The 25,675-nt window shown below is 41.3% G+C and overlaps 1 protein-coding gene across 1 annotated transcript in view; it reads left to right on the top strand.

Moving 5' to 3' along the window:
* Positions 1-25,675, top strand: part of ajap1 (adherens junctions associated protein 1) — a 55,275-nt gene that overhangs the window by 16,755 nt on the left and 12,845 nt on the right. The window contains exon 2 of the mRNA XM_085781357.1: positions 12,577-13,325. Coding sequence (XP_085637483.1) covers positions 12,577-13,325 — 749 coding nt within the window. The remainder of the gene's footprint in view (positions 1-12,576; positions 13,326-25,675) is intronic.

The following is a 25,675-nucleotide window of genomic DNA, read 5'->3' on the forward strand; positions in this document are numbered from 1 at the left end:
GCACCTCTTCTGCTATTTTAATGGTGAATTTTAAATTGTAAATAATTTCCCAATTAATTTGGCCCTTTATATCTCTTCTCTTCATCCTTCTATTATAAATCTGTTTCCTTTATTATGAATGGAGTTTCCCCAGTGTTCTACAAATAAAGCTGCCTTGTTTTTCTAATCTTATCCATAATTTATTACAAAGAACTCCAGAAAGCTGATGATACATGTACGGCAATCATCCTCCTGGCGTCCACACAGCAACAAACAAATGATATATTAGTCAGAAAAAGTCAAGTTGGTGAAAAGAAGTTTGTTGTTGAGCTGCAGGCCGCCTCTCTCTGCCTGTATCTGCCTGTATCTGTTCACAAGCTCTCACTTTAACCTCTCGCTGTGTGTGTTTGGACCCACCAGAGAAAACCACCCACTGCAGCCTCAAACTTCATGAACTACAGTTGCTGAACCTTCTCCCAAGCGAGTCTTTTTATTTATTTATTTATTTTTCAATTGCTGTTTTTAGAAGTGTGTAGGAGAGACATGGATACCCATAGTTTAATGCACAAATGCTCTATCAATTGCAAGTGCTACCCTGAATAAAAACACTGGTGATTTTTTTTGTGCTGTGAAATTGTTAACATGAGGCTGAATCGCAGCACCTTTCGCAGGGCAGGAAAAACCCCACTGAGAGGTTAAAAAGAAAAAAAGAAAAAAAAAAAGCAAACCACTGATTCAGTGTAAATCCTGCCTGGCAGAGAGAGTCTGCCATCACATCCAGCTTTTCAGCAGAGGTGGAGTCACCTTCAGCAAGGCACCTTTCAATGGCTGTGTTGGCTGGGAAATTATGTGTACTGAGTGGCGGGGCAGTCGAGACCATGCTGATAAAATTTCTGTTGATGGCAACTCCGGGGACAGAGGGGAGGGGGGGGTGATGGGATAGAGGAAGGCATGCCTTTTTCACCTCCCTCAGGTGGGAGGCCCATCTGCTGAGGCTTCACTTCTGCAAACTCCCAAGAAGTTCTAATTAAGACCTACTTCGCACAAGTGATCACAGTGTGACGAGGACACGAGAAGTGGGCCAGAGCTACAGCGCAGAAGACAATAATTAGGTGCAATATCTGATTAGCTGTAGAGATAATAGTTTTGTTCTACTGGGTCTAACATGATGCAAAGGATGAGTTCAAAGAGTCAGATAATCCTTCATTAGCTCAGTGTACTCTCATGACAGTGGTGTATATCCACCATGAAGAAGGAATCTGCCTCTGAGTTTAGACATTTGTAATAGTCTCTATGTATGTCTTCCCAACAGCTCTGCCACCTTTTGTTAAATATGGCAGCTCTGTTTCAGATGAGCCTTTAATGTTAATGCTGGCTTCATTCACTCAGACTGTGACCTGCCCTTTGCAGCTATGTGCGTTTTCTGCAGCTCTGCCGACACAGCACTCGTCTGCTTTGATGTTCTCCGGGCAAAAAGCAGGAGCATCAGGAAAGTGGGCGTCGCCTGTCTTGACAGATTGAAAGCCTTAAATACAGTTTGTGGTGTTTCCTCTTATGGATGAGACAAACAGTGGCTGTGATTGGCCAAAACATTGTCACATGCTCTGTGATTAGGCTGCACATTTGATACTGTCCACAGGTCATCTCTGCAGCAGCTTATAATGACCTGTAGTTAGGTTCTGTTGCTAGGTGACACCTCGTTGTCATGGTAATTATAACAAGAGCAAAGGGAAAAGTGTGGTTATGTTGTATAAAGAGACAAAGTCCACATGAGGAGGAGGAGGCTGTGGTGGATTGACGATTATGAAAGAGGAGCGTGATCCAGCTATTAATGTGGTTTCCATTAACCATATCCATGATAACAAAGATCATCTCAAGTTGAGGATATACTTATTTGAACCCAAACCATCCTCTCCTAAACCTAAACAGAGATGTGACTGTTACAACTGTGATCATAACGATGAAAGTACAGCACTTCTGTTTATTATTGTGATCATGACAAGGTTCAATACACTATTGCATTTAGGTGATGCTGATTTGACACATTTGTTACAACTCTGTGCTGTATTACAGTTTATTATTAATATTATATGTGACCCGATCCATCAAAATGAGTCACAGTGACCCAAATTTCAAAGTTGAGATTTTGGTATCAATGGAAAGATTAGAAAATAAGCTTTAAAATGATACCCTAGTCAGAGTCATACATTTGATGGTTTTCGAGATGTGGCCATTTGAATTACGATCTCCTACTCTCTCATTCCGTTCTAAAACCTGAGAAAATAGCAGTTAAAGTTTTTGCCAGTGATGCTGGCATCTGTTCCTGTACCACGTGATTACAGGCAACCTATACGGTCCCTTGTTGTCATAGATGCAGCATTCAATGACCCTCGGAAAGCAGGGAATCTCACAATTCAGATGCTTTTTACAGCTCGTTTCTATCATAAACGGTTCAGAAGTTGTCATGTTTTGTTGACATTTTGTAAAACATGTGCAAGCGTGTACGTTCGGGTTAGCATCGATGCTACGTTCGGTTTAGCATCGATGCTACGCTCTGTTAGCGTCAATGCTACGCTCTGTTAGCGTCAATGCTACTCGGTTTAGCATCTGTTTCTGTACCCGTCCCTGCTCGCCATAGAGGCGACATTCAATGACCGTCGGAAAGCGGAGAATCCCGCGATTCAGATGCAGTTTACAGCTCGTCTCTATCATGAACGGTTCAGAAGATATTTCATGTTTTGCACCGAAGCAACACTCATTTTCAGAGGGTTTAAGTTGCAAGTCAACTTTAATCATCATTTACGTGCCTTTTCTCAATTATCTGGACTGTGAAACTTTGGGAGATTGTTTTTGAATGTCATTGCTTTGAAATTAGGGTAAAATTTTTTTTTTGATTTTCTATGGGTTTTCCATGTTATCAGCTGATTATCTAAAAATAGAACGTTGCGACTTCCGACTCATTTTGATGGAACGGGTCACATATATAATTTATATATAATAGCCTATATAATTTATTAATTTATGGTATATCATTTATATATTAATATTATCAATGTTTTTGCCCAAATAATTAGATAATATAATGATAAAATCACAATTGTGGGACAGCAGATAGCACCTCTGAAGCGAGACAGAGGTTAGGGTCTGTACAACATTACTGCATTTGGGTCAAGTAATAATAACGCCAAACTGTTTTATTTGATTTGAAGACTTTGAGATATGGTTTAAAGCTGTGCTGTGGGCTTTTCAGTGAGGATTAATTTGTCCATGGTGTTTCCATGCTCCCTCCACTGTAGATTGTGGTTTGTTGAATACTGAGTCATATTAAATCGGAGATTAGACCATGGACAGAAAAAGACTTTGTGAGCACTTTGATAATCACAGTGCTGCCTTTCTTTGGCCTGTGTGTGTGAGTAAACTGAATCCTTTTGTTTTTTTTTTAGCAAAAAAACTCAGGGATTTGGACTCAGAGATGTAGTGATTTAAAAAAAAAAATAATAATAATAATAAATCAAAGGATTAGCAGATTAAACAATTGTTAGCTGCAGCCCTAAATTACTTAGCACAAATTATTCATTAGCACCATACACCATATTCTCAGTGCTGGTTTTTATTCAGTCTGTGTTTGTGGGCATGCATGGTCCTGGATTTAGGTCTATATATAGTGAATGATACAGTGGTTTCTTCACATGTGTGACTCTGCTTTAATTAGCATTTGCACATGTAAAGGTTATAGCCAGCGCTGAATCATATAATTGCTGACTTCATACATGAACATGATGTGAGTCACACTAATAGACTCATATTAGTCATATTAGTACAGTGATGTACAGGAAACAGTGCTGACTGTAATGTGAAGTGGATTATGAGTAAGGCTGAGGGGCTGAGGTCACCATGTGATTTTCAGAACAGCTGGAGCAACAACTCTGGAGAGATAAAACAAAGAGATAAATATTAGAGATAACAGTATCCTGGTTTTGTTAAAACATCCTAAAAACATGGATGTTTTTAGGATGTTTTAACATCCTAAAAAATGTTACATATCATCTACGTCACAGATGAGGACAAGTGACCATTAGCAGCACTGGATTTGCCTGCTGCATGCTAGTGAACAAGAAAAAGCTAATTTATTATTATTATGAATATTATTATTAGCTTCTGTCTTCTGTGTGTGTGCGCCATTCAAAGACACTGTATACAGTACACGCTTCTCACCTGCCTGGCACTGTGCTTTTAAGCCAAAACTTTACACTGAGCTCGGGAATGAAAAAAAAGTGAACTTCAGTCCTGATAAGTTAAAAACACAATCACACATTAAAGTGTCTCAAATGGGGTTTCGCTCACTGTTTCTCAGCTGCCTCTGTGTGTGAGCTCTGTGGTCACGTGATGACACTGCTCCAAGCTTGAAAACATCTAGTTACAGGATGTAAATGGACCCAATCAGTTTTGGGTTTTTTTTAGCATTTCTACTCTTTAAAAAAATACACTTATAAGTGTCAACATTGCTGTAGCGCTGTCACTGCCTTTCACCCTGTTTACACTGACACAAAACAAACCCATGTTGTCACTGTGTATGCATCCAGGAGTCTATTGCTGGTTGATGGTGTAAGTACAGAACCTAACATGAGTCATAGCAGATAGCTAGACAGATGGATAAAGACTTGGGAAAATTAATTTGTCCTTCATCTCATTAGTAATAATGATAATAACAATGATGGTTAATAATTAAAGCAAAAGTTAATAATAAAATCAACCACTGTAATTAATAAACGGTTATAGTATTAATACATTTCAATACTAACTGTCTGCCATGCTGCAGCATCAAACTGGTGACAGTGTCGACAGCCTTCCACTACCGCTGAGGCAACATTAAAATCAGCTCCAACATCTATATGAGCTGATGCTACGTACATGTGCCGCAGAGGGAGGGAGATGTAATTATTTTATCCAGACTGAGCCTTAGTCACTGAGCTGCTTGGAACAAGAACCCTCAAACGCTGCTCCGGATGAATTCACATACAAAAGGTGAAAGACAACAGGTTTGAATCCAGAGATCACACAGCAGTAGAGCACTTCACATGTCAACAGTCTGACATGTGGGATGTAGACAGCATCCTCTTATGAAATGCAACCTGACCCTATCTTCAAGGCAGAAGAGTGTGCACAAATGGCCATTTCTTTTTATTTTTTTTTATTAAACCGTTCTCACCCTTTGCTAAGCATTTGATTCAGGATTATGCTGTGAATCTTTTTTTCCACAGACTTCAAAGGCTACTTCCCATTCATTTTGGTCTTTTGATGGCTTTATGTTGGTTGTGTGAGGCTTCCAGTTTCAAGGACAGGTAAATGGTATTAAGTAGCGTGTGCAATGGATTAGTCAGTCTAATGTTTTCCCTGTTTGCTCAGCAGTGCGGCATGGCATTTTGAAAAGGAAAGTGGCAGAGAATCAGGAAAATGTCCATGTCTCCAGCATTATTAAGCTGTAGCTGCTGGCAAAGTCCTCAGCTCTTCTTTATAAACCTGATTTCAAAAAGTTGAGTTTAAAAGTTTTTTTTTTTTTTTTTTTCATGTGCAAGTCTGCACTTTGTGGACGCACAGCCTGTTTGGCCATAGGCGTGCTGCAGTAAACACATTGCAGGATGTTATTTATTTATGACTAACTCTAATACGCAATTTAGCTGTATAAATCAGAGCTTGAGTCATATGCAAAATGATATTTTAATGAAATGGGAAACCCTAATTATGTGCTGCAGACCGTGACTCTGGACCATGAGGCTCATGTGTGGAGAGCCTGTCAGCGACTAATCCTAACCCCCCTGACAGTGGCATTTGTAGGAAGCTGCAGAATAAGTTGGAAGTAGATTTACTGAATATAGTACAGCTTAAACTGGCACCGAGGATAGAGAGAGAGGAGTCAAGTCTGGTGAACCTCCTCCAGTGCTTTTCTCTATTTGGGCTGAGAACCATAATCCAAATGTATTGCTCAGAAATATCACATCTTACATGTACTGTTACATCACCGGGCCTCTGTTGAAATTCTGCATGACTCCAGTTGATGAAGGACGGCAGAGGTCGGGATCATACACCCATACATAAACACACACATGTCCTATTCATTAGATTTAAAGCAGAGTTAATGCTTAAAGAGCACACAACATTTTATTATAACTTTGATCTCATGATATTATGAAATTTTGTTCAGGATCAGAAACAGTGCATACTTTGTTGTCGCTGAAGGGAAATCTGTTTTGGACTCAGCTGCTGGACATCACTCTCTCCATGATGCCAAGACAAGACTAACAACCTACTAAAATACACAAAGAACACACACACCTACACACATACCACATATTTTCACATAATCCATTGTAAAAGCTTTATTGTGAAATTATGACTTTATCCTCACTATATCATGCCTTTTATTATTTTAATAAGTTTTCCCCCACAAAATTTTGAATTTATTCTCCAACTGTCAGTTTTTTTGGCATCAAAATGGCCCTGATATGCCATCTTGATTTATTTTCTTATATTAGGCTATATAGACCAAAGCATTAATCCACAGAGTAATCAGCAGATTAAACCATCCTTAGTTGTAGACCTATCAGTATCAGCACAAATTATTCATTAGCATCAGCAATGTATACACACAGTATTTACATTGCTGCTTGTTATTCAGTCTGAGTCTGTGAGCATGCATGACTCCCCCCCACACACCCACACACACCTAAGTGTTCCTCTTAGGTCTAGCTGTGCTGTTTGATTGAACATCGTTGGGCATCACTCGATCGATTGGTACAAGATATGATGATGGATAACAGCAAACCTGGCATATTCAAAAACAGTGTGTGTGTGTACGTATTTTGATGGTAGATACTCCTTGTGTGTGTCTGTGTGTAAGCGTGATCTGTCTGGTGTTTTCAAAACCTGCGCTGCCTCTTTCATCTGCTGTCTGTCAACTCCTGGTTAAAATCATCATTCCAGCGCGTCTTGACCTTCAAACCTGAATCCTCCAGGCCAACAGACGCGCTAATTAACGCTCTGCTCTATAACTTCGGTCATTTCATTCCCTCTACGTCTGCCTCTAGAATGACTTCAGCATACTGAGCTCCAGTACTTGAAAGCAGCCTGTTGGGTCACTGGATAGCGCCTGAATAATACATATAAAGTAGCTTACAGTCAACTTTAACTTTCTTCCAGTCCCCCAGACAAACATGTGCCCTCCTCCACCCACTCACCAGGTTTTTAGCTTTTCAGCTAAATGTGTTTTTTCCAAGAAAATCCATCTGCCTGCACGTCCCACCCCCCCTCCCTCAGGGACTGTATGCACAATCACAATGCTTCGGGATGATAAAAATGGGAGGTGGGGGCAGCTTGAGACGTCACAATCTCCACTAAAGGGATTTCCTGCCATATTGTCAGAGCTTTACTACATTCTGAAGTTAGTAATGACGTGATGATGGAGCATGTGCTCATAAAATAGGACACCAGACACACACTCTCCCACCAGAAAGCAATCTGGTACGTTCACGCTGTGAATACTGCACGTTATCTGCCATCTGTGCAGTATACTTCCAAATTATACTTTTAGTATGTGGGATGTCAACCTTTATTAGAGGGTGGTTCATTAATTATGAAACAATGCTCCATTGTCCATCGTATCTGTTGCACGTGCCGGGATTAGATAAATTCTGTGTTTTTACTCATGATCCATGGACACCACTATGCAGTGAATTTTCAATTACTGTCAATCAATTATTTTCAGATTTCCAAAATAATTATGAACCAAAAGAAGATAATTAATGACAGTGACTCAGGGTTTAGCTTCAAAAATAAAGTCATTACATAACACATTGTTTAGTCTTCACACTGATAATTAATGAGTTCCAAAACAGATGCTATGAGTTGTCACCTCGTCTTGGAGCGAGGTGACATAAATGAGTAGTCTCATAATTTTCTTCTTCTTTTTTATATTACAGAAAATTCAAATGAAAGGTTTTTTCTTTGTAGTCACTCATCTAAACTTTGCTTTTGTTTTTCTATTTAAAGCAGAAGTAAGCGGAATTTTTGTGTTAAAGGGACAACGAGGAGTTTTGGAAAAGCGAAGCGTTTTCACACTACATTTATGAGCCTCCGCGCGCACCGTGAAATGCTTTGACCAGCGCAAGACAGACTCATGTTTTCATTCATCAAGAATTAAAGTCAGAGGTTGGAAGACGATCACATACCGTCATAGTTCCGACCATAAACGGTGATTCGGCTGCGTTATTCCCATGGCTCGCCACGAAACCGAAAGTAAGTAAGTAAGTCAAAAGTGAGACTTTTTTTATAACCAAATAGAAACTCCTTGTTGTCCCTTTAATATAAGTCTTAAATAGTTATATCTTCCGACGGCAATCACTTACATAGAGTGTTTGGTCTGAAACACGGGTCTGTCAGTCACTCTGCTCTGAGCCGAGGAGAAAACTTTTCTTGTATCCTACAAGTTTTATCCAATGAGGAGAGAGGGATGGCATGAAGGGCTGTGTGTGCAGCCAAGGGATGCGCGTGAATGTGGTGATGTAGGGACGAGGACCAATAGATCTATGACGAGGGCGGGGGCTGCTAACTCCATCAGCTGACAAGAAGTTATGGTGCGTTCAAGGCAACCCGTAACTCGTGTTTTTCCGACCTGTGAAGTCGTACCAGTTCGATCTGGTACGAGTTCACGGGTCGGAAAAACACGAGTTACGGGTTGCCTGGAACGCTACAAAGTTGTAAGTCGTGACTTGAAGCCGTAACTTACGGTTTCAAAAGCCTGCCTGGAACGCAGCATTTGCCAAAACGACCGGATCGCTTACTTCTGCTTTAAAATCCAGCACAAAGCTTTTCACAATAAAAGCTCCTCTCTGGGTTGGAATAATAGTTAATTAATATCTTAATGAATAAATGCTGCACGACATCAGTAGATTGGTTGTAGTTTTTCAAAGTGACAGTGTTAAATGTGAAGAGCGAACCACAGACCACATGTGTTGGCAGCTGTATCAGTTTTAGACTAATTCCTCATGTTTGAATGATGGAGAACAGAGAGAGAACAGAAAGATGTGATATGTTCAAGAGATACAGTTTCAAAATGAGAAAATGGCATAAGCCACAGTGTTACATCTTATCTGTTTAGCATTAATTAATATTAATTTATGTCCTCACCTGATTTCAGTGTCAGTGATCTGTGTCTTTATTCAGCGCTCACAACAGAACAGGTCCACCATCTGTTTAAAACCTGACGACAGACCTGAACATCAGAGATCACAAGGTGCTTCACAAACACGGCCATTAAACATTTCAAAGATCATTCTCCTCCTGCTCCACATCATATTATTCATGATGAACAACCACTTTTCTTATCAGATCACACATTAATTTGTCCCGGGGAGTTAAAATTGAGTTACCTAGAGTGTGCTGATTGGGGAAGTGCCAGGATCTGAGTCTGAGGTCAGGGACAAAACACTCACAAGACAAATTATCACCCATATTTTTAACTGTCAATAATACACTGACCTTGTCACTGCTCTTTCACCACCACATCACTCACAATTTATTGCTCAATTAAAATGCCATTCTAAATTATTTCTCAGTTAGTGGTTTGCTGCTTGCTGAGACCTCAAAGCAAAGGTTGAGGGAGAGAAAAACCTGGTTCAAAGACGCTGACTGAAGACTAAAGTCCTGTTGGCCTTTTCCAATTTGAAATCGAATCAGTGATGCATGAAAGAACACTGTTTGACTTGATCTAATCTTAAATAATTTGTCAAAGGGCAGACTCACAACAGCATCAGAGTCAGTCCTCAGTTTCATCACTATAGCCAGAGTTTAGATCCTGTGGACAGATAGGACTAATATAATCAGATTTTTACTGGAGTTAAAGTTCTGAGAAACTTCATTTTAAAAGATACTAAAGTATTGATTTTCACGTCAATACATTGTTTCACATTTACAGAGCCTGATGACTCACAGAAACAGCCAACAGTCATTTGCGCAACTACAGAATAAAAACAGCAGTTACTGCCATGAAAGTCAAGAGTGAACAAGTGGTGCATGTAAAAACAAATCTAGTTACTCTCAGTCTTTTGTGTTGTGTTTGTTACACATGTTGACGTCACAATGACTAAAATATACTTAATCATTCTCAAAAGTAGAGTATTAATCTTGTAAATTTTGGAAGTTTCCAAAATGAAATAAAACTCAAGTAAAGTAAAGGTACTGGAAAAACATACTGAAGTACTCAACTCAAAGCTTTACTTTATTACAGTCCACCATTGTTGAGTCATGGGGCTCTTTGAATGAGTAAGAGCTAAGATATACATGTAATTCATTTGATGCATGAATCCAGAGCTACAATGAGAATCTTCCACTTACCATCATGACATGACAACATCATTCTTCAAACAGCCTTCACCTTTATCTGTGTATCTGTGTTTATACATGAAGTCCGCGGTTTGATTTGGATTGGGTCAGACTGCGGTTCATGCCGCAGCCTGTTGGAAAGATAGATTGACTTCCTGATCAGAATTGACGTCTCCATTAAGCCGGGATGACAAAAAATGATTTCAAATCCGTAGCAGAGCGATTGTGATTCATCAGATCTCCTGGTTGGTGTGAATCTCATGGGAGGGGCATTGTCACAAGGTCGTTTCCTGAACGCTCACATTTGATAAACACTGTGATGTAGATTTGCATGTGAGAAGAATTGTTTATGAGTGAAACGGTAACATCACCATGAGACGTCTGGTTTGTCCCGTCAGGCGTCCACCACAGTTAAGAGACTTGTAAAAACATAGCTGGGTGATTATATGATCGACAGACGTCTTGGTGTCGCCTCCGACAGTCGATGAACCCATTCACACTTTTCCATCCATCATCACCTCTGTGATGCCTCTGAAATGAGGCGTCCGTGTAGGGCTTAAATTGGCCAAGGACAGCAAAGATGAGAGATAGCCCATAATGAGCTTTCTCCCTTAGGAATCAATGTAGAGCTTTGTCCCAGGGGCCACTGAAGGTTGTCTGTAAAAATCAGCCCGCCGCAGGGTCTCAGCCCCAACAGCCAGCCGATCTATCACCTCGCCGTCGCGTTGATGAGCAGCACTGAGCTCTGCAAAGTAACAAAGGACATTTTAGGACACACACTGGCGTTGAATAAATTAACACCACGGCCACGTAGGTGAAGATTTCTGTGATATAGTTGTCACGCTGTGTCTTGTGGCGTGTTACCTCCACGATCATTGCAGTGCATAATCAAAGTGCCCTTTGGGAATCAGATGACTTTGTGTCTGCGGGAGATAATGCAGAATATGACGATCAGCTAAACCAGCACTGACCTTGTGTGTCAGTGTAATCATCCCTGGATTGATATGAATCTGTAACATGAAGGAGAAGATGTCGCTGCTTCTGACAGCTGAGAGCAAAGAGGGAAAATCCATAATCTCACACTCGCATGTTTTACATCATTTACTTTGTGTCTGACCTTTACACTGTAACTCAAGAGCTGCTCCGAGGAGCTAATTATTATTGAAGGTTAATTGAGTAGCACTTTAAGAAGTTGTGCAGTAGAACTTTGCCAAGAGAGAAAACAGAGGCATGAATACAGATGTGAATGTTTACAACACATCTACCTGAGGGTGGGAAACCAGAGCTGGGCCAAGTGGCCTTGTTACGGCCATAAGTGTTGTTGTGCCGGGTGTGTGTGTGTGCTGTCTCCCCAGGTACCGCCCCTCCTGCACCTACTGGCGGAGCGCAGAGCGAGAAAACTTCATAAATCCCTAAATGAATTAGCCCTTTAATCCACAAAGAACCCCCTCCTCGCTCCACTGCTGCTGTGTGTGATTTACAGATCTTACAGCCTCTCACCTGGTTTTCTAATAGAGACGGACATGGAGACATTCGTTGACAGTTGCACTGATGTGACCCTGCAACATTATTTATAACTGACACCTTTCATAGGCCCATATTTATAATGTCTGCACTTTATATGAACATAAACATGATATATATATATACAGTATGTGTGTATATGTACAATCCCCCCATACTCCCACCCACAGCCACCAAACCTACAGCACTGGGCAAAAATTTGTCCTTGACAATGGTTGTCAGAGGGGGCTAATACAAATTTCATGGGCTCAGTCATGTTTTGATGCTTATGTTAGTCTTCAAACTCTGGTTTGAGCTATTATGAACAGTATCAACTGTCTATCAACACTGCACAGAAAGCAGCATGTTGCACTTGTGACTGTGGTTACAGCATTCACAGACTATTACTGTATATTGCAATATAACTATTTTTTAAACATTTTAGCAGTTGCATTAAACAGGTGAACAGGTTACACCAGTGTGCTCTGCCCCCCCCCCCCCCCACACACACACACACATGCTGAGCTTACTGGATGGGTGGAGAGAGTGTTTGTGAGATGCCAAAGATAACTTTATGTCGACGTCCTATTATGTGACAGTTAATATTCAATGACTGTATATTGAACGCATCTCTCAGCTGTAATTACAGAATTGATAAAATAATATTTTGAATCTCAACACTCTCTCTCTCTCTCTCTCTCTGTCATTCTTCTGCAGCCCGTCTGCTCTGAGGCCAGGCGGCTGTGTGGGGCACCGGGTCTGGATCCTGCTGGCCATGACCCACCTCACCCTGGACTTCTCAGTGTGCAGCCCTCTCGGTCAAGGTCTGGGGATCAAACTCACGCCCAAATCGGTGCCTCGCTCACGGCCTCGCCTGCAGCCCCTCTGGGACACGCCCAACAAGCTCCACTGGAGAACAGCGAGCCCGCTGGTGGCCCGCCGCCTCCTCAACCCCGTCCCACCACCCCAAGACAACAGGGCAGGGATAGGGCTGAAGGTCAAGGGTCAACAGCAGCGGAAGCCAGCACATAAAGGACAAGCGTCATGTAAGGAGTGCCGGTTGCGATACTCTCAAATGGAGACGGGCGATCCGCTGGCTGTAGTAGCAGAAGCTCCGGCAGCGTCGTCCAGTGGCAGCAGGTTGTTGCTCAGAGCCCGGAGACAGCTCAAGTGGGACAGCTACGACAAGTCTCAGGAGGGCCGGACTACCACGGTGGCCGGATTTATCGACTGGGGGCCCACGGGGACGGACAGCATAGATGGCGATGACAAACAGGAGCCGAATGTAACGCTGTTCACCAGGGTCTCGACCACCACGGTGGCCGCGACCACTAGCACTACAGCCAGGCCCTCGCAAAGGACGTTCACTGTAGTGACCACACCAGAGCCCAAGAGGCCGAGCACCACCAAGGCCCCCGTCAGCCCGGAGACTGTCAAACCACCAAAGCCATATGGGGAGCAACCAGGTAAGACAAATAACGCAGTCACAGTGTTTTCACAGGTTATGGTGCAGTGGAGATGAGAACCCTGTGATTTAGGTTCAGTTTATCTTCAACCACAAGAAACAAAAGAAACCTACACAGCACAAGCAGTGATATGGCTTCAGTTTGATGATCTGAGGCTAAGGTAAGCAACTTATGCAGTATCTGAAAATTCAAACAAAAAACTTTGTAACTACACCACAGCTGCTGTCGAAAAAAACTTTTTTGGTTAATAAAATGAAGCTATGCATGATAGTCCTCTACATAATAAGTACAGAAGCTTCACTGCTACAAAAGAAAGGGAGAAAATGCCACAGTTCCTTGCAATTTAACAATTTAAAGTGATTTAAAGCACCATTAGAGCCATTAAGCCAGTGGAGCCACATAGTATATGTAGAAACATCAGAGCAGCTGTTTCATCTTTGTGACATGATCAAAACTCTTGTTTGATTATCTGAGGCCAAAACCCTCTTTTTTTGTAATTGTATTTTAACATTTCAATCCTGTTTGTGTTTGTGGTTAGGAAAGGAAGATTTGTTTTAAAAGCAAGTTAAAATAAATAAAGTATAAAAGTTGAAAAAGTTAATCAAAAAACAAAACACAACAAAACTTTGTTGTTAGTGGAGGCGGATGCTTTTCCTGATCAAGTCTTGGATTAGAAATGTACTGCTTTGCCAGTTTATATCAAAAAAGGCATCAATTCTAGACTAGATTGGAGAAGAGAAATGGATGCTGAACACCTAAGTTTAAATTTAAAAGGCGTCACATGGCCCCAAAATCCTCACCCACCACCAAGACAGACATCCACAGTTTGATTGGCAGCGGTGCTGCTGAGTAGCTTGGTTGCATGTTCCAACCTACTCAGCTGGTGTGTTTTCACATGTGGGAGGTGAGTGTGGGATCATCATCCTATCATTAATTCAAGCAGGTGAAAAAAATAGCATATGGTGATGGAGGTGTCACAATGCAGGCGCCACCTGCACCAAGGTAAATCACCAAGAACAGATAAAACAAACAATAGCCTAATTAATGAGTATAATAATAATGATAATAATGATGCGCTGTAGCAGATGACTAATGTGCTCTGTGTGCTAATGTGATTAATGTCCTTGAACACACTGGGGCTGAAACACTGTACATGGACATATGGCGTTTTTATGGACAGTCCCTCTTAGCTGTGGACACGCAGCCGTCCAGCCAGGAACATTAGATTTACCATTTCATTAAGTCCACAAGGAACATGTTTCTTGAAATGGACCATACAGGTAGTCGTAAAGTATAAGTCATGTTAACAACTTCTGAACAAGCACTATGCTAATTGAAGCTTTTCCCATTTGGTACATTAATATAAAATGTCATAAAATTAGGCAGCGAACAGGAAGGGTGATCACAAGTCCTTGGCCCCCTCCTGTTCAATTACAGTGAGAAACGCCTTAAAGCACCGCAGAGGGAGGAGAGGAACAAAAACAGTATCAAGTCAAATGTATTCATAGAGCAGGTTTATTGGAGCTGCTGCTCATCAGAGAAAAACACAATGAGAAACAACCGATAACAAAAATAAGCAGGTGGAGACTGAGTGTATAATATATACAATGACAGGAAAAATGTTTTGAGCAGAGATTTGAGAAGTGAGGAACCGAGAGGAGGGTAAATAGGTGGAGTCATAGATTAGATCCTCAGTGAAAATGAAATAAATTCACTTCACACACTGTTTTAGGACTCATTTCACCGTAACCATGTTTGTGTTCTACACACAGACACTTAAAGGGCAAGTCCGGTCCCTCTTCCACTATTTTGCTTACCCTCCTTCCGGCCATGTGCATTTGTTTTTGACAAAGCCAGTGAGAAAGGGACATTTAATTTTAAAAAGTTGCAGATTCTAACTTAATTTTCCATAATAATTCAGTTAATAAATATAATTAATACAAGTAATTTTCACGTTGAAGCAGAGAACCCCCTGCGCTCCCACGCTGAAATAAAAACGACTATAGAAGTAGGTTTTAATAGTAGTGGTATAAACATACAGTGCGCTCTGTGGTGACTGATGGGTTCGAACTTGAAGTGAAATTAAATGGCAGGATGTAATTGTCTTGTCAACGTTGTTGTGATCTCTTCATTTTCTCCTGATTGGGAGGTTAGTGTGAGACCACCTGCGAGTCAGAATGACGGCTTGATATTGGATCCTGGAGGAAATCAGTCACCACTCCTAACTGAGTGTTGATGAAGGAGGGGGGTGGGGTCTGATTTTTCCGACTGGATGCACATAGTTATATCAATAAGCAGACTGGGTCCCATCAGGGCAGAGGAACAGAATCACTTCTCAAAGCAAAGCCATGCTGCTTAACTGCTGCACAAAACTTTCCTTTGCCTTCACAACACATTAACCCGTGTCTGTCTCATATTGGCCCCCAGGCGAGATGCAATTACCACGGTGACGGTACAGCGCTGAATTGCTGATGAAATGAAACTATTACTGAAGGAGAGGTGCTTTACTTTGTCTCTGACTCTTGTCTCTGCTGCCTTGTCTTTGAGGATGTTTATAGATAAATTACGTTTGGTCTCAAGTCTGATTAATGCAAACTCAAACTGGGGGAAACTTAAAGTGATTGTCTTAATCAGAGTGATGTTATTAGCCTATAATCCAAGCTCACGTCAGTTTAACAGTTAAAGCCTCTCTTCAACTATTTGGCATTTGTCCTGTAATTTATTTCTAGTTTCTGTTCTATTCAAAATAATAGCTACTTTGTCCCTGGCAGGGAAGTTTAGGAGAGGTTTTACAAAGACAAAAGGTCTGTATGTGTTTTTTTTACTATGCAAGGAAAAAATGATCTTATCTTCATCCTTTCAGAACAGTTAGAGTATAGTTGGCATCATTTCAGAACAGCTGGCACCTTTTCATGACGGTCAGCACAGTTAGCACCTTTTTCAAATCAGTTACATTAGCCTCCTTTCATAATGGTTAGCATAAATGGCATCTTCTCAGAAACAGCTTCTTTTTTTTAGCATGTTTTGGGGAACAGTTAGTGTAGTTGCTGTAGTTTCAGAGTGGTTATCACTCTGGTTAACTGTATCCCAATTCAGGGGCTGCATCCTGCGGAGGACACAGCCTACGTGGTCGGAGGCAACAGCTTTGGAGGCACGTCCAGCAGCCACGTAAACCACCGATAATAAATGGGCCGGCCAAGCCTTCAGAGCATTTTCTGATAGCGTCCTAACGTCACAAAATTTGAAAGTAGCAGCTTTTTACACTTCAAACTCAGCTCCTCGCCTGTGGATATGTGGCCAGCAGAGCCCTGCTCAGCGGGTGACCATGCCTCTAAGCCGGCCGTAAAGCAGGGCTACGATGGCTACAGTTAAAGGGGAATTGCCGTTTTTTTACTATCTGGACCTTATTTCTAGCATAAAATATGATCATTTACTCACCCAGATAACTATGGTGTCATTACAAGTCGTTCCGACGAAATTAGATCCAGCCGAGAGCCGCGTATATCCATATAATGCGAGTATACGGGGCAGCAGAATGCAGCCTCTAAATAACACATTATCTGCCACAAACTCATTCTTTTCACCAATATTTTGTTATGATACGCTAGTGCTATTCCCCCCTGAGTCTGGCGTTACCTGTTATCAACATCCGGGGTCTGTAGGTTGACCTACTAACCTCTGACCTGGATGATATCACCTCTGAGCGCTGCACGGCTCATTCTGATAATAATGATTCCACTTCGGTATTAGCAGTAGCAACTTTCAGGTAAACAAGCTGCGCCGCACGGCGCTCAGAGATGACGTCATTCAGGTCAGAGGTTAGTAGGTCAACCTACAGACCTAGGATGAACAGGTAACTCCGGATTCCGATGGGAATAGCACTAGCGTATTGTAACAAAATATTGGTGAAATTAATGAGTTTTGCGGCAGATAATGTGCTATTTAGAGGCTGCATTCTTCTGCATTATATCGGCTGGATCTAATTTCGTCGGAAGGACTCGTAATGACACCAAAATTATCTGGGTGAGTAAATGATCGTATTTTATGCTAGAAAGATTGTAAAAAACAGCAATTCCCCTTTAACAATAAAGTTTGAGTCAGTAGTTACATCGCAGTCTGAGCTACAGTCTTTAACTCTGTTTTTAATCCTTGTAAGTTGCAAGTGGCTACGTGTCAGTTGGATCAAACAGAAGTATTATTTGGTTCCTCAGGACATCTTTGCAGCATGTTTGGTCTCAGCAGACGTGCATATTAAAAATTTCATGAAACCTCCTTTTACAGTTTTAATCATAGCAGCCAAACAAGTTGACGTCCAAATTCCTAAGAAAATAAGTCAGTGATGAGCACAGGGGTCTGTGTTGGCTCTGTTCTGAGGTGGACCACCCAGGCTGCTGCACATGAACACAATGCTGGGATAATTGAAACATATTACACCGAAAATACAGAACTGCCATTTGCATTATGTATGTTTGCTTTTGTGCGTACGCACCATGTTGGATATACATTAAGTGCATCTGGCACCAAGCTGTTTGGTGGCTACTGTACATGGCTTTATTTCCATTGTTGCATCCTGTCAGCCTCCAGGCTCACACTCACAACTCACAGGCACTCACAGGCTGAACCTCAGGTCTCAGGAGACTGGCATAAGATCAACTTCTTTTTGTGGCAATAATGACGTCGTCTGCTTTGAGCAGCCAAATATAAAGCAGTGACGGTAGTAGAACATGCAGGCAAATGCTACAATCACACTGTGCTTGTTTGAAAACTTAGAGGTTGTGGTGTAAAGAGAGAACTTTCGAAACGATGATGTAGATGCCCAAAGCCGCATCTTGATGGGCTCCGATCAGCTGACTAACATTAATGAAATCAAAATGTCACTCACCCTGTTGTCTTTTCTGCAGCTGTTGTTCGGTTGAATTCTGTAATTTTACGCTGCGGCTCTTTACTACTCCCCATTTTTCTCAGTTTTCATAGAAAAGACGGTCTACTGTACTTGCTGTTTACCCTGGCTCGCACATGCTCAGTACACCTGATTGCAAAGTGTGTGTTTCAGGTGTGTTTGTCTGGACACACTGTGTTTGAAGAAGTCAAAAATGTTAGAGATCACCTCCTATTACTATGTCACTTGGTGTTACTGTTTCTCCACTTTCAACCCCCTTTAGGAGACCATCAGCAGGTCTGACATATTGCAGCCATTTTTCCAAGATCCTCCAAAACATTCTGACATTAAAATGACAACGTTCAGATAAATAAGGATAAACTTATTAGAGGCCTGTCTCTCTATCAGCAGCTAAGTATCACAACATCTCGCAACACAGATTTCATCACTCTGTCAGTTCTGATTCTGGTTTCACTGCTGCAGTAGAGCATGAAGATGATTTCTAACCGTAGATGTTAAGAGGACCCTATGACAATGACAAGAATCAAAAGAAAAATTTAAACAAAACTTATATTTTACCATTATTGTTATTTCGATTGAACTACTCTGGGTTGATAAAAACAGCAAAATCAGGTGTAAATTTAAATCATATCTCATGTCGTGATTATGAAGCCATGCGCTCTGTGATTAGTGTAACAAAGTTATTGAGCTTCACACCACTGATCATGTTCACCAGCAAATAACCAAATCACCTGCTGTCTCATTTCCTCTCTGTTTAATTATTCCAGTAATCAGAGTATCAGTGAGTGTCTGTGTCACAACATGTTTGTGTGATCCAGTCATGTTGGAGTGCACCTGAGGGAGAGATGTGCCAGCCACCCTGACGTCGACCACACTCACTGCTGATGTGGAGATGACAGGTGTCTCAATTAAAGCACAAACAAAGTAAAAGAACTTTCATTTTGTGTTGATTATGGCGACCCCAGTGGAAAAAGTGGTAGTGTTTTGCCGGAATGAAGACTGCATTTCCCATGAGCGCTAGCACGTATTGTCGTTAAGACCCTTGTCTGGCTTGCGCGTGCCATAAATCGTTTCGTCCAGCGGACCAACCTGACCACTGCCTTCCGAAGGTAAAGAGTTACTGTACACTATTTGTATTTAGAGATAGCTTATCTTACCACCGATGGTTTGCTGTTATAGGTCATACAGAGACATCAGCAGGAACAAGAGACTTTTGCATATCCAGTTAAAATTTTTTTGTAGTGTCTTTAAATACAACATTAAACCTGTGACTGTAAGTGAGATGTGTTATTGTCTTTACTGCATGTGGATTCAGATCATTGGTCACCAAAACCCAAATTAATGTCCTAAAGTTGTTTCCTCAGCTGAATCGACTGCTGACAAGAAAATTAATAAGTATCTGATAAATAATTAAACCAATTATCAGCTGATAAAATATTCAGATGTTTGTTTCATCCATCCTGTTCAGGCCTGTGGCATCAGGCTCCATGTGTCTCTTCCTCACTTTGACTAAATTTTAAAAAATAAATGAAAATCAAAAATGAAAATTAAAAACATCTATCCCTCAAGCAGATACATTAAAGGGATAGTTCAATATTTTGGCAAATTGGCTGATTGCAATAATCCCTATAGTTTTAGGAGTAGGTTCATTACCTTTAATTATCGGTGCAAGCTATTTTTAGAACGGAGGAGCCGAGCCGCGAGCTGCTCAGAGCTATTGGAGGCTAATGGGATTTCTTGGTTTCCCTCATCAAACTCATCAAATACACAATCCAACAACTCCAAAACGCTCTTGTGGACAAGTTGTGACCTGCACATTCACCACGCTATGAGATAATAACACAACGTTACGAGACAGAGTTGTTTTCAAGGTAAATTCATGCAAAACCGCAGATTTGATCTACGTTCTTCAGCCACAGCAGGTCAGAGTTGGGCCCTCAGTGACATGATGAGATCATTGTGTTTTAATCCCTGCACGAACAAATTCACTGTGACTCAAAAATACTCGAGGCAATCTGCACAAACGCAGATCATTACTGTCCATTAACTCAGGCCCATACAGTATGGCATATCACAACCTTAATCTTCTCACTGCATGTGTGTGTGTGTGTGTCAAACATTACTGCCGAACAAGGATATGAGTGGTGTTCAGTGTGAGGACACATAGGATGGAGAGGAAATATTTCCAAAATATCTCTCCATCTCTACTGTAGCCATAGTTGGTGAAGCATATTGTGAATCTTCAAGGTTCCAGCTTGACTCTGATCCAGTATCATCATGAATAGATCAGATGATGAGCTCTGATGGCCTGTTGCTCCTCTTTCACCACCAAGATAGAAAAGAAACGTAAAAATGCAAGCTTCAGAGCACAATAGAAAAGTTGTCAAAGTTCCCAGGCTGCTAAAATGAAATGTCTCCTCACATTAAGGCAGATGTTCTCGCGGCGCAGTAAACACACGCACACACACTCAAAAACACACACTTTATCATCAGAATTTCATCGTTCTGAGTCTCCTCATTAAATCGCCCATTTTTCTTACCAGACGCTCTCGCTCACTTATTCATTCATCGTATTCATGATCTCACCGTGTGAGTGACACCGGCCGGTGTAGAGACAGACCAGAGCTGATCGTCAGGCGGTTTCATCATCACGGCTGTGATTCAGTGTTTTCACTGTGTCACTGTCCATTTATTCAGGTCACTTAGTTTCTACTCTTCAGCAGATAAACTGCACTATTTCTCTGGCAGACACGACGACAGCTGATCTTTAGTTTAAATGGAAACTCTGACATGTGATTTGACTTCAGGTGTCACTTACATTGTTTTGTTTACAACAGTGAGCATGAGTAAGAAAATATGAGGGAAAAAATCTACAAAAACTGCTACTACACATTTATCACAGTAAATGTCACATTATACATACAATTACACAGAAAAATTATGAAAAGCTGTAGTGGACATTACAATTACATTAAGCAGAACAGTCAAAATAAGCTAGGTAAGATCCACTTAGATAACAATGTGGTGCACTAATGATCGACTTTGCCTGCTTTGCCCTGTCTCATTAGTTTTTGATGCCACAGCCGGGGGCTTCACGTTTTCTGTCTGTCTGTTCACATTCACTTTGAATCAAAGATGAAAATTATTAAAATTTTGAGGTCAAAGGTCACGGTTACTGTGACCTACAAAACCCATGTTTTTGGCTATAATGTTTTAATTCATGCATTAATTATTCAGAATTTTACACTAATGTTGGACAAGATAAAACAATGATGTGAAATGTGATCAGCTTTACTGTGATATAACAATATAACATGTCTGGTCATTCGTCATTGTCATACCTCAGGAACAGAAGGGGAGACTGTGACCATAAGTAACATATTTGGTCGGATAATGAACTGGTGACAAAAATTCTCCAGAGCATTCATTAAATATATGACGTGTGCCTGTGGACAATAAGTATGTAAACTGTGACTCGACTGGTTGACGAAGGTGCAGTTACTACTCATGCACTGTGACTTTGTGCAGAGCAGTTTGGTTTGGTTGGAAACCAGGTACACAGAGAAAGAACATTACAGCTGAGGCATCTGTTGACTGTGAGCTCAGTGTTTTACCTCCCACTCACTGTTGACAGTGAAAGTGCAGAACGACAAGAGGAGAAACTCACATTGTGGAAAATCCAGTGTCTTCCCCAGAATAAAGAAGTTAAAGGTAGGGTTGGAGATCCTACTCTGGAGCATTTTTTACTAACTGTTTTAAATCCTCTTAACACTGTGATTGCAACCAATTAATTAAATGCTTCCTCAAAAAATGAAAAAAGTGAGTCACCTGTGGGACGGACAATCCTGTAAAAACAGCATCCATTCATCGTGAACGCAACGTTTAAGTCAATTGGATCATGATGTGTCCATCAAGCTGCCGTCTCTCGCCCTCTCTACCCCCTCTGCACGTACCGTTACCGCACTAATCATGTGTGCAATCAGAGTCTTCAACAAGTTGAGACCGCGGAAAAGACAACACCAGTGATTCAATATACCACACTGAAGTCTGGTATAGGTGGCAATGTAGCTCCAAGCTGGATGCTGGGTGGTTTATTATGATTTTAGGTGTTTTCTTTCACGTGAATGAGCCACGAGAAAAAGTATTGCAGAAAGCCACGTTGCTCACCTTCGTGGCTTCACCTTGATTTGAACCCTACGCTGAACAAGCGTTGCGTGTTCCTGAGCTCTGGAGGCGTGGCTTCAGAGAGAAGTGTGAGGAAAGGGGCTTGGACTTTTGTACAGTGTATTTTCAAAGTATGGCCTGCTCTAATCGTTTTTCCAGGATCTCCAACCCTACCTTTAAGTTACTTTATGAAAACAATTATTTACATGTACACATAGAGGAAAATAAAATGCAGCACCTGTTCAGCAACTAGTACGGTGTCCTATCACAGTAAAAGTCAGACTTGTATCAGCTCCACAGGGAAAAATTGGAGAAACCTCAGGGTGAGCAACAGAGGAAGGATCCCTCACTCAGGACGGACAGACGTGCAATAGATGTTGTATACAAACAGTTTATAACACAGAATGTGGGAAACATGGAAATGTTAACAAGAGACGATGGAGGCTGCTTCTGGTGGGAGGAAAAGAAACTTCGCCATCACAAGTAGAGATGGTCCCTGCGTCTTTTTAAACACATCTCACATATACGAAACATGCTCACGCTGCCATCCAGAATGAACAAAGAACAGAGGGGCTCAGACAGAGTGTGAGTTTGTTTTCTGTTGTGGATGCCACCGCTCCACGATAACATGGAAAACAGCTGTTTGCTACTGCATTATCTCGATAACATTTGCACCAGATGGCGCCTTAAGACGGACACTTTTACAAGGAAGACAATCACTTTCATGAGAGAAGAATACTTTTATAGACAACTGAAATAATTACATATTATGATTTGGCTGATGAGAAATAAAATTGAATTGAATTTAGTATTATGGTGTCAGCCATCCACAAGTAAGTCTCAACTGAAGGTTAATGAGTTGCAGTTGGATGTGTCTGTGATTATCTGGACATACGTAGCTGTAGCCATAGACCTTCAAGAGCCATAAACAACCTGAAGCTGCTGCAGCTGTGAAGCCATAAACATCTGGCTGAAGAGGAGAATTCATCTTGTACGTATCTCACTTAGTTTGGACTGGAGTTTGTGTGGATGCGTTGCTGACACTGCTCTCACAGCTCCCTGGCCATCATACAGTACAGGAGGTGTCAGAGGAGGAGGGTGTGGGGGTGGACGGGATTGTTGCTGGTGCCTCCAGATGCTCCCTGATTGTTCCCGGTGATTGTGCAGCTAGTAACTGCAACCCCGCTATACACTACACAGATGGAGCTGTCAGCTTCATTAAGGGTATGAGATGATTAAAACTGGAGTGTGTGAAGCCACTGCTGACGACTCGGGTCTCGTTAGACGGTCGGAGGATGGCAGGGTTAGATGTTACGATGGAGGAAAGGCACCAAAGACGCAGTGATGCTGCACAGATCCGTGGCATGGTGTCCTGAAACAGATATGATTTAGTGGACGCTGAGAATAAAAAATGGCATCCAGCAGGTAGTTAAAACAAAGAGACCTGTCTGGCAACAATTCACATCGCAGCTTGAAGTTTGTGAAGGAAGTGGAGGGTTAAATGAATGGAGTAAATAAGTAAGTCGACATCCACCACAGAGCAAAGTGAGCACATGTAAAATGTATGTTAAGTGTCTCAGGGATCTATTTTTAAAGAAGCGAGCTCAGTGAACATTGTAATGCAGCGTTTTGACCTGTGCCAGCCCTGTAGAGGCGTACAATACAGCCTCTTCAGCCCAGAGAGACACACACAGAGACAGAGAGAAACCACTTTTCCCAACGGTTACCATGGCAATCCAATAAATTTGCCATTACTCTCTGTATTGACTCTCAATAAAGTGGGTAAAAATGAATCTCCTTTTCTCGAGCGTTAAATCTGGACTTAAATGCTGATGCCTGGTGACAGGCGTGCAGAGTCAAACCCTCTTTCCCTGATTTACAGAAAACTCAGCCAAGAGGAGATGAAAGGGCCAGAGCGAGCAGATGCCGTTTCACTTTCTGTTTCTCTGCTGCTCAGCTCTTTCTTCATGGCTTGACACATCTGCCTAAAGCGAGAGCAGTGCAGATGTTGACTGAGACACTGTTTTGGGTACAAGAGATTGTTCTGTTAATCAGAAGCGAAAGGGCAGAATTTTAATCTGGCCCCATTTTCAAACTCATATCAGTTCATTTATTGTAACTTTGAAGAGGTTTTCAGTTTTACTGTCACTTAACAGCAGAGACAGAGACTGATCAAAAACAATGAATAATAAGGAGGACCAGGGATGTCACAGGAAAAGTAATGAAGCATTTCATATCTTATTAGAAATGTGGCATTAAATATGGATTTAGAAGGAATGCACAAAACTCATGACACTGCTGCACTTAAAGTCCACCGAACTCCACTTTTATTTATCTATTATAAAAACAGAGAAAAGAAATGAATGTGTTCTGGCTTTTGATTTGACTCATAGTTTGAATCAGTTGCCAGAAGTAAATCAGCTTGCAGTTGCAATCTAAACCATGATTTAGAAAGCGCTGCAGTGATGCAAGTAATAAATAATGTTAATGTACATATAATGTAAATAATGAAAACCAACAACAACTTCTGAACAGGAACTGTAGCTACAAAGTCCCATCATATGGGTCAGGGTTTTTTGCAGTTACTGTCGGTATGAAGTAAGTTACCACTGGAGTACATCCAGCCTTTTATCAGAAATATTCCTTTAAAGGTAACACATAAATGTTCAAAATGTGTGATTAATTGTGATTAATCACAATTAAATATTTCATCAATTGATTGATTGACAGCCCAAATATATATTTCCTTTTTTCAGTTGCTCTTAGTTAATTGAATTGATTAGCTTAGCCATTAAGCTTCTCCATTTATCCACTCCATGGCACTTTGGACCTTCAATGCTGGTAAATACATGTTATCGATATCCTATGAGTGGTTTGAGGGCTTGTTTCATCCCATGGATTGGTCTGGTTTCAGGGGTAGGTTACTGTGGGTCCAGAGTGTCACGGAAACGGCAAATGGAAAATCTAAATGGCTATGCTAATCAAAAGCAGGGTTAGGGTCAGGGTTAGGCTTCTTTATTAATTAATTAATCTATTTCTAAATGAGTTTTTTGCAGCTTTTGTAAATCTGTTTTTGAATATTTACTTGTTATTGGTGGATTATTCACTCATGAATTCCAAAATTCAAGAAACGCTTTATTACTGTTCCTGTGGTGTCTCTGTTCCTCCATACATGATGTGTTTCAGAGCCGATTCATCTGCTAAACTGTTCAGCTGAGCTTTTAAAAAGCAACCTGTCAGGGACACAAGAGGATGGTGGATTGAAGCTGCCTTTAGTACTGAGGCC

This window comes from Trachurus japonicus, chromosome 7, assembly GCF_045865225.1.
Source record: "Trachurus japonicus isolate A0001 chromosome 7, Traja_1.0".
Lineage (NCBI taxonomy): Eukaryota > Metazoa > Chordata > Actinopteri > Carangiformes > Carangidae > Trachurus > Trachurus japonicus.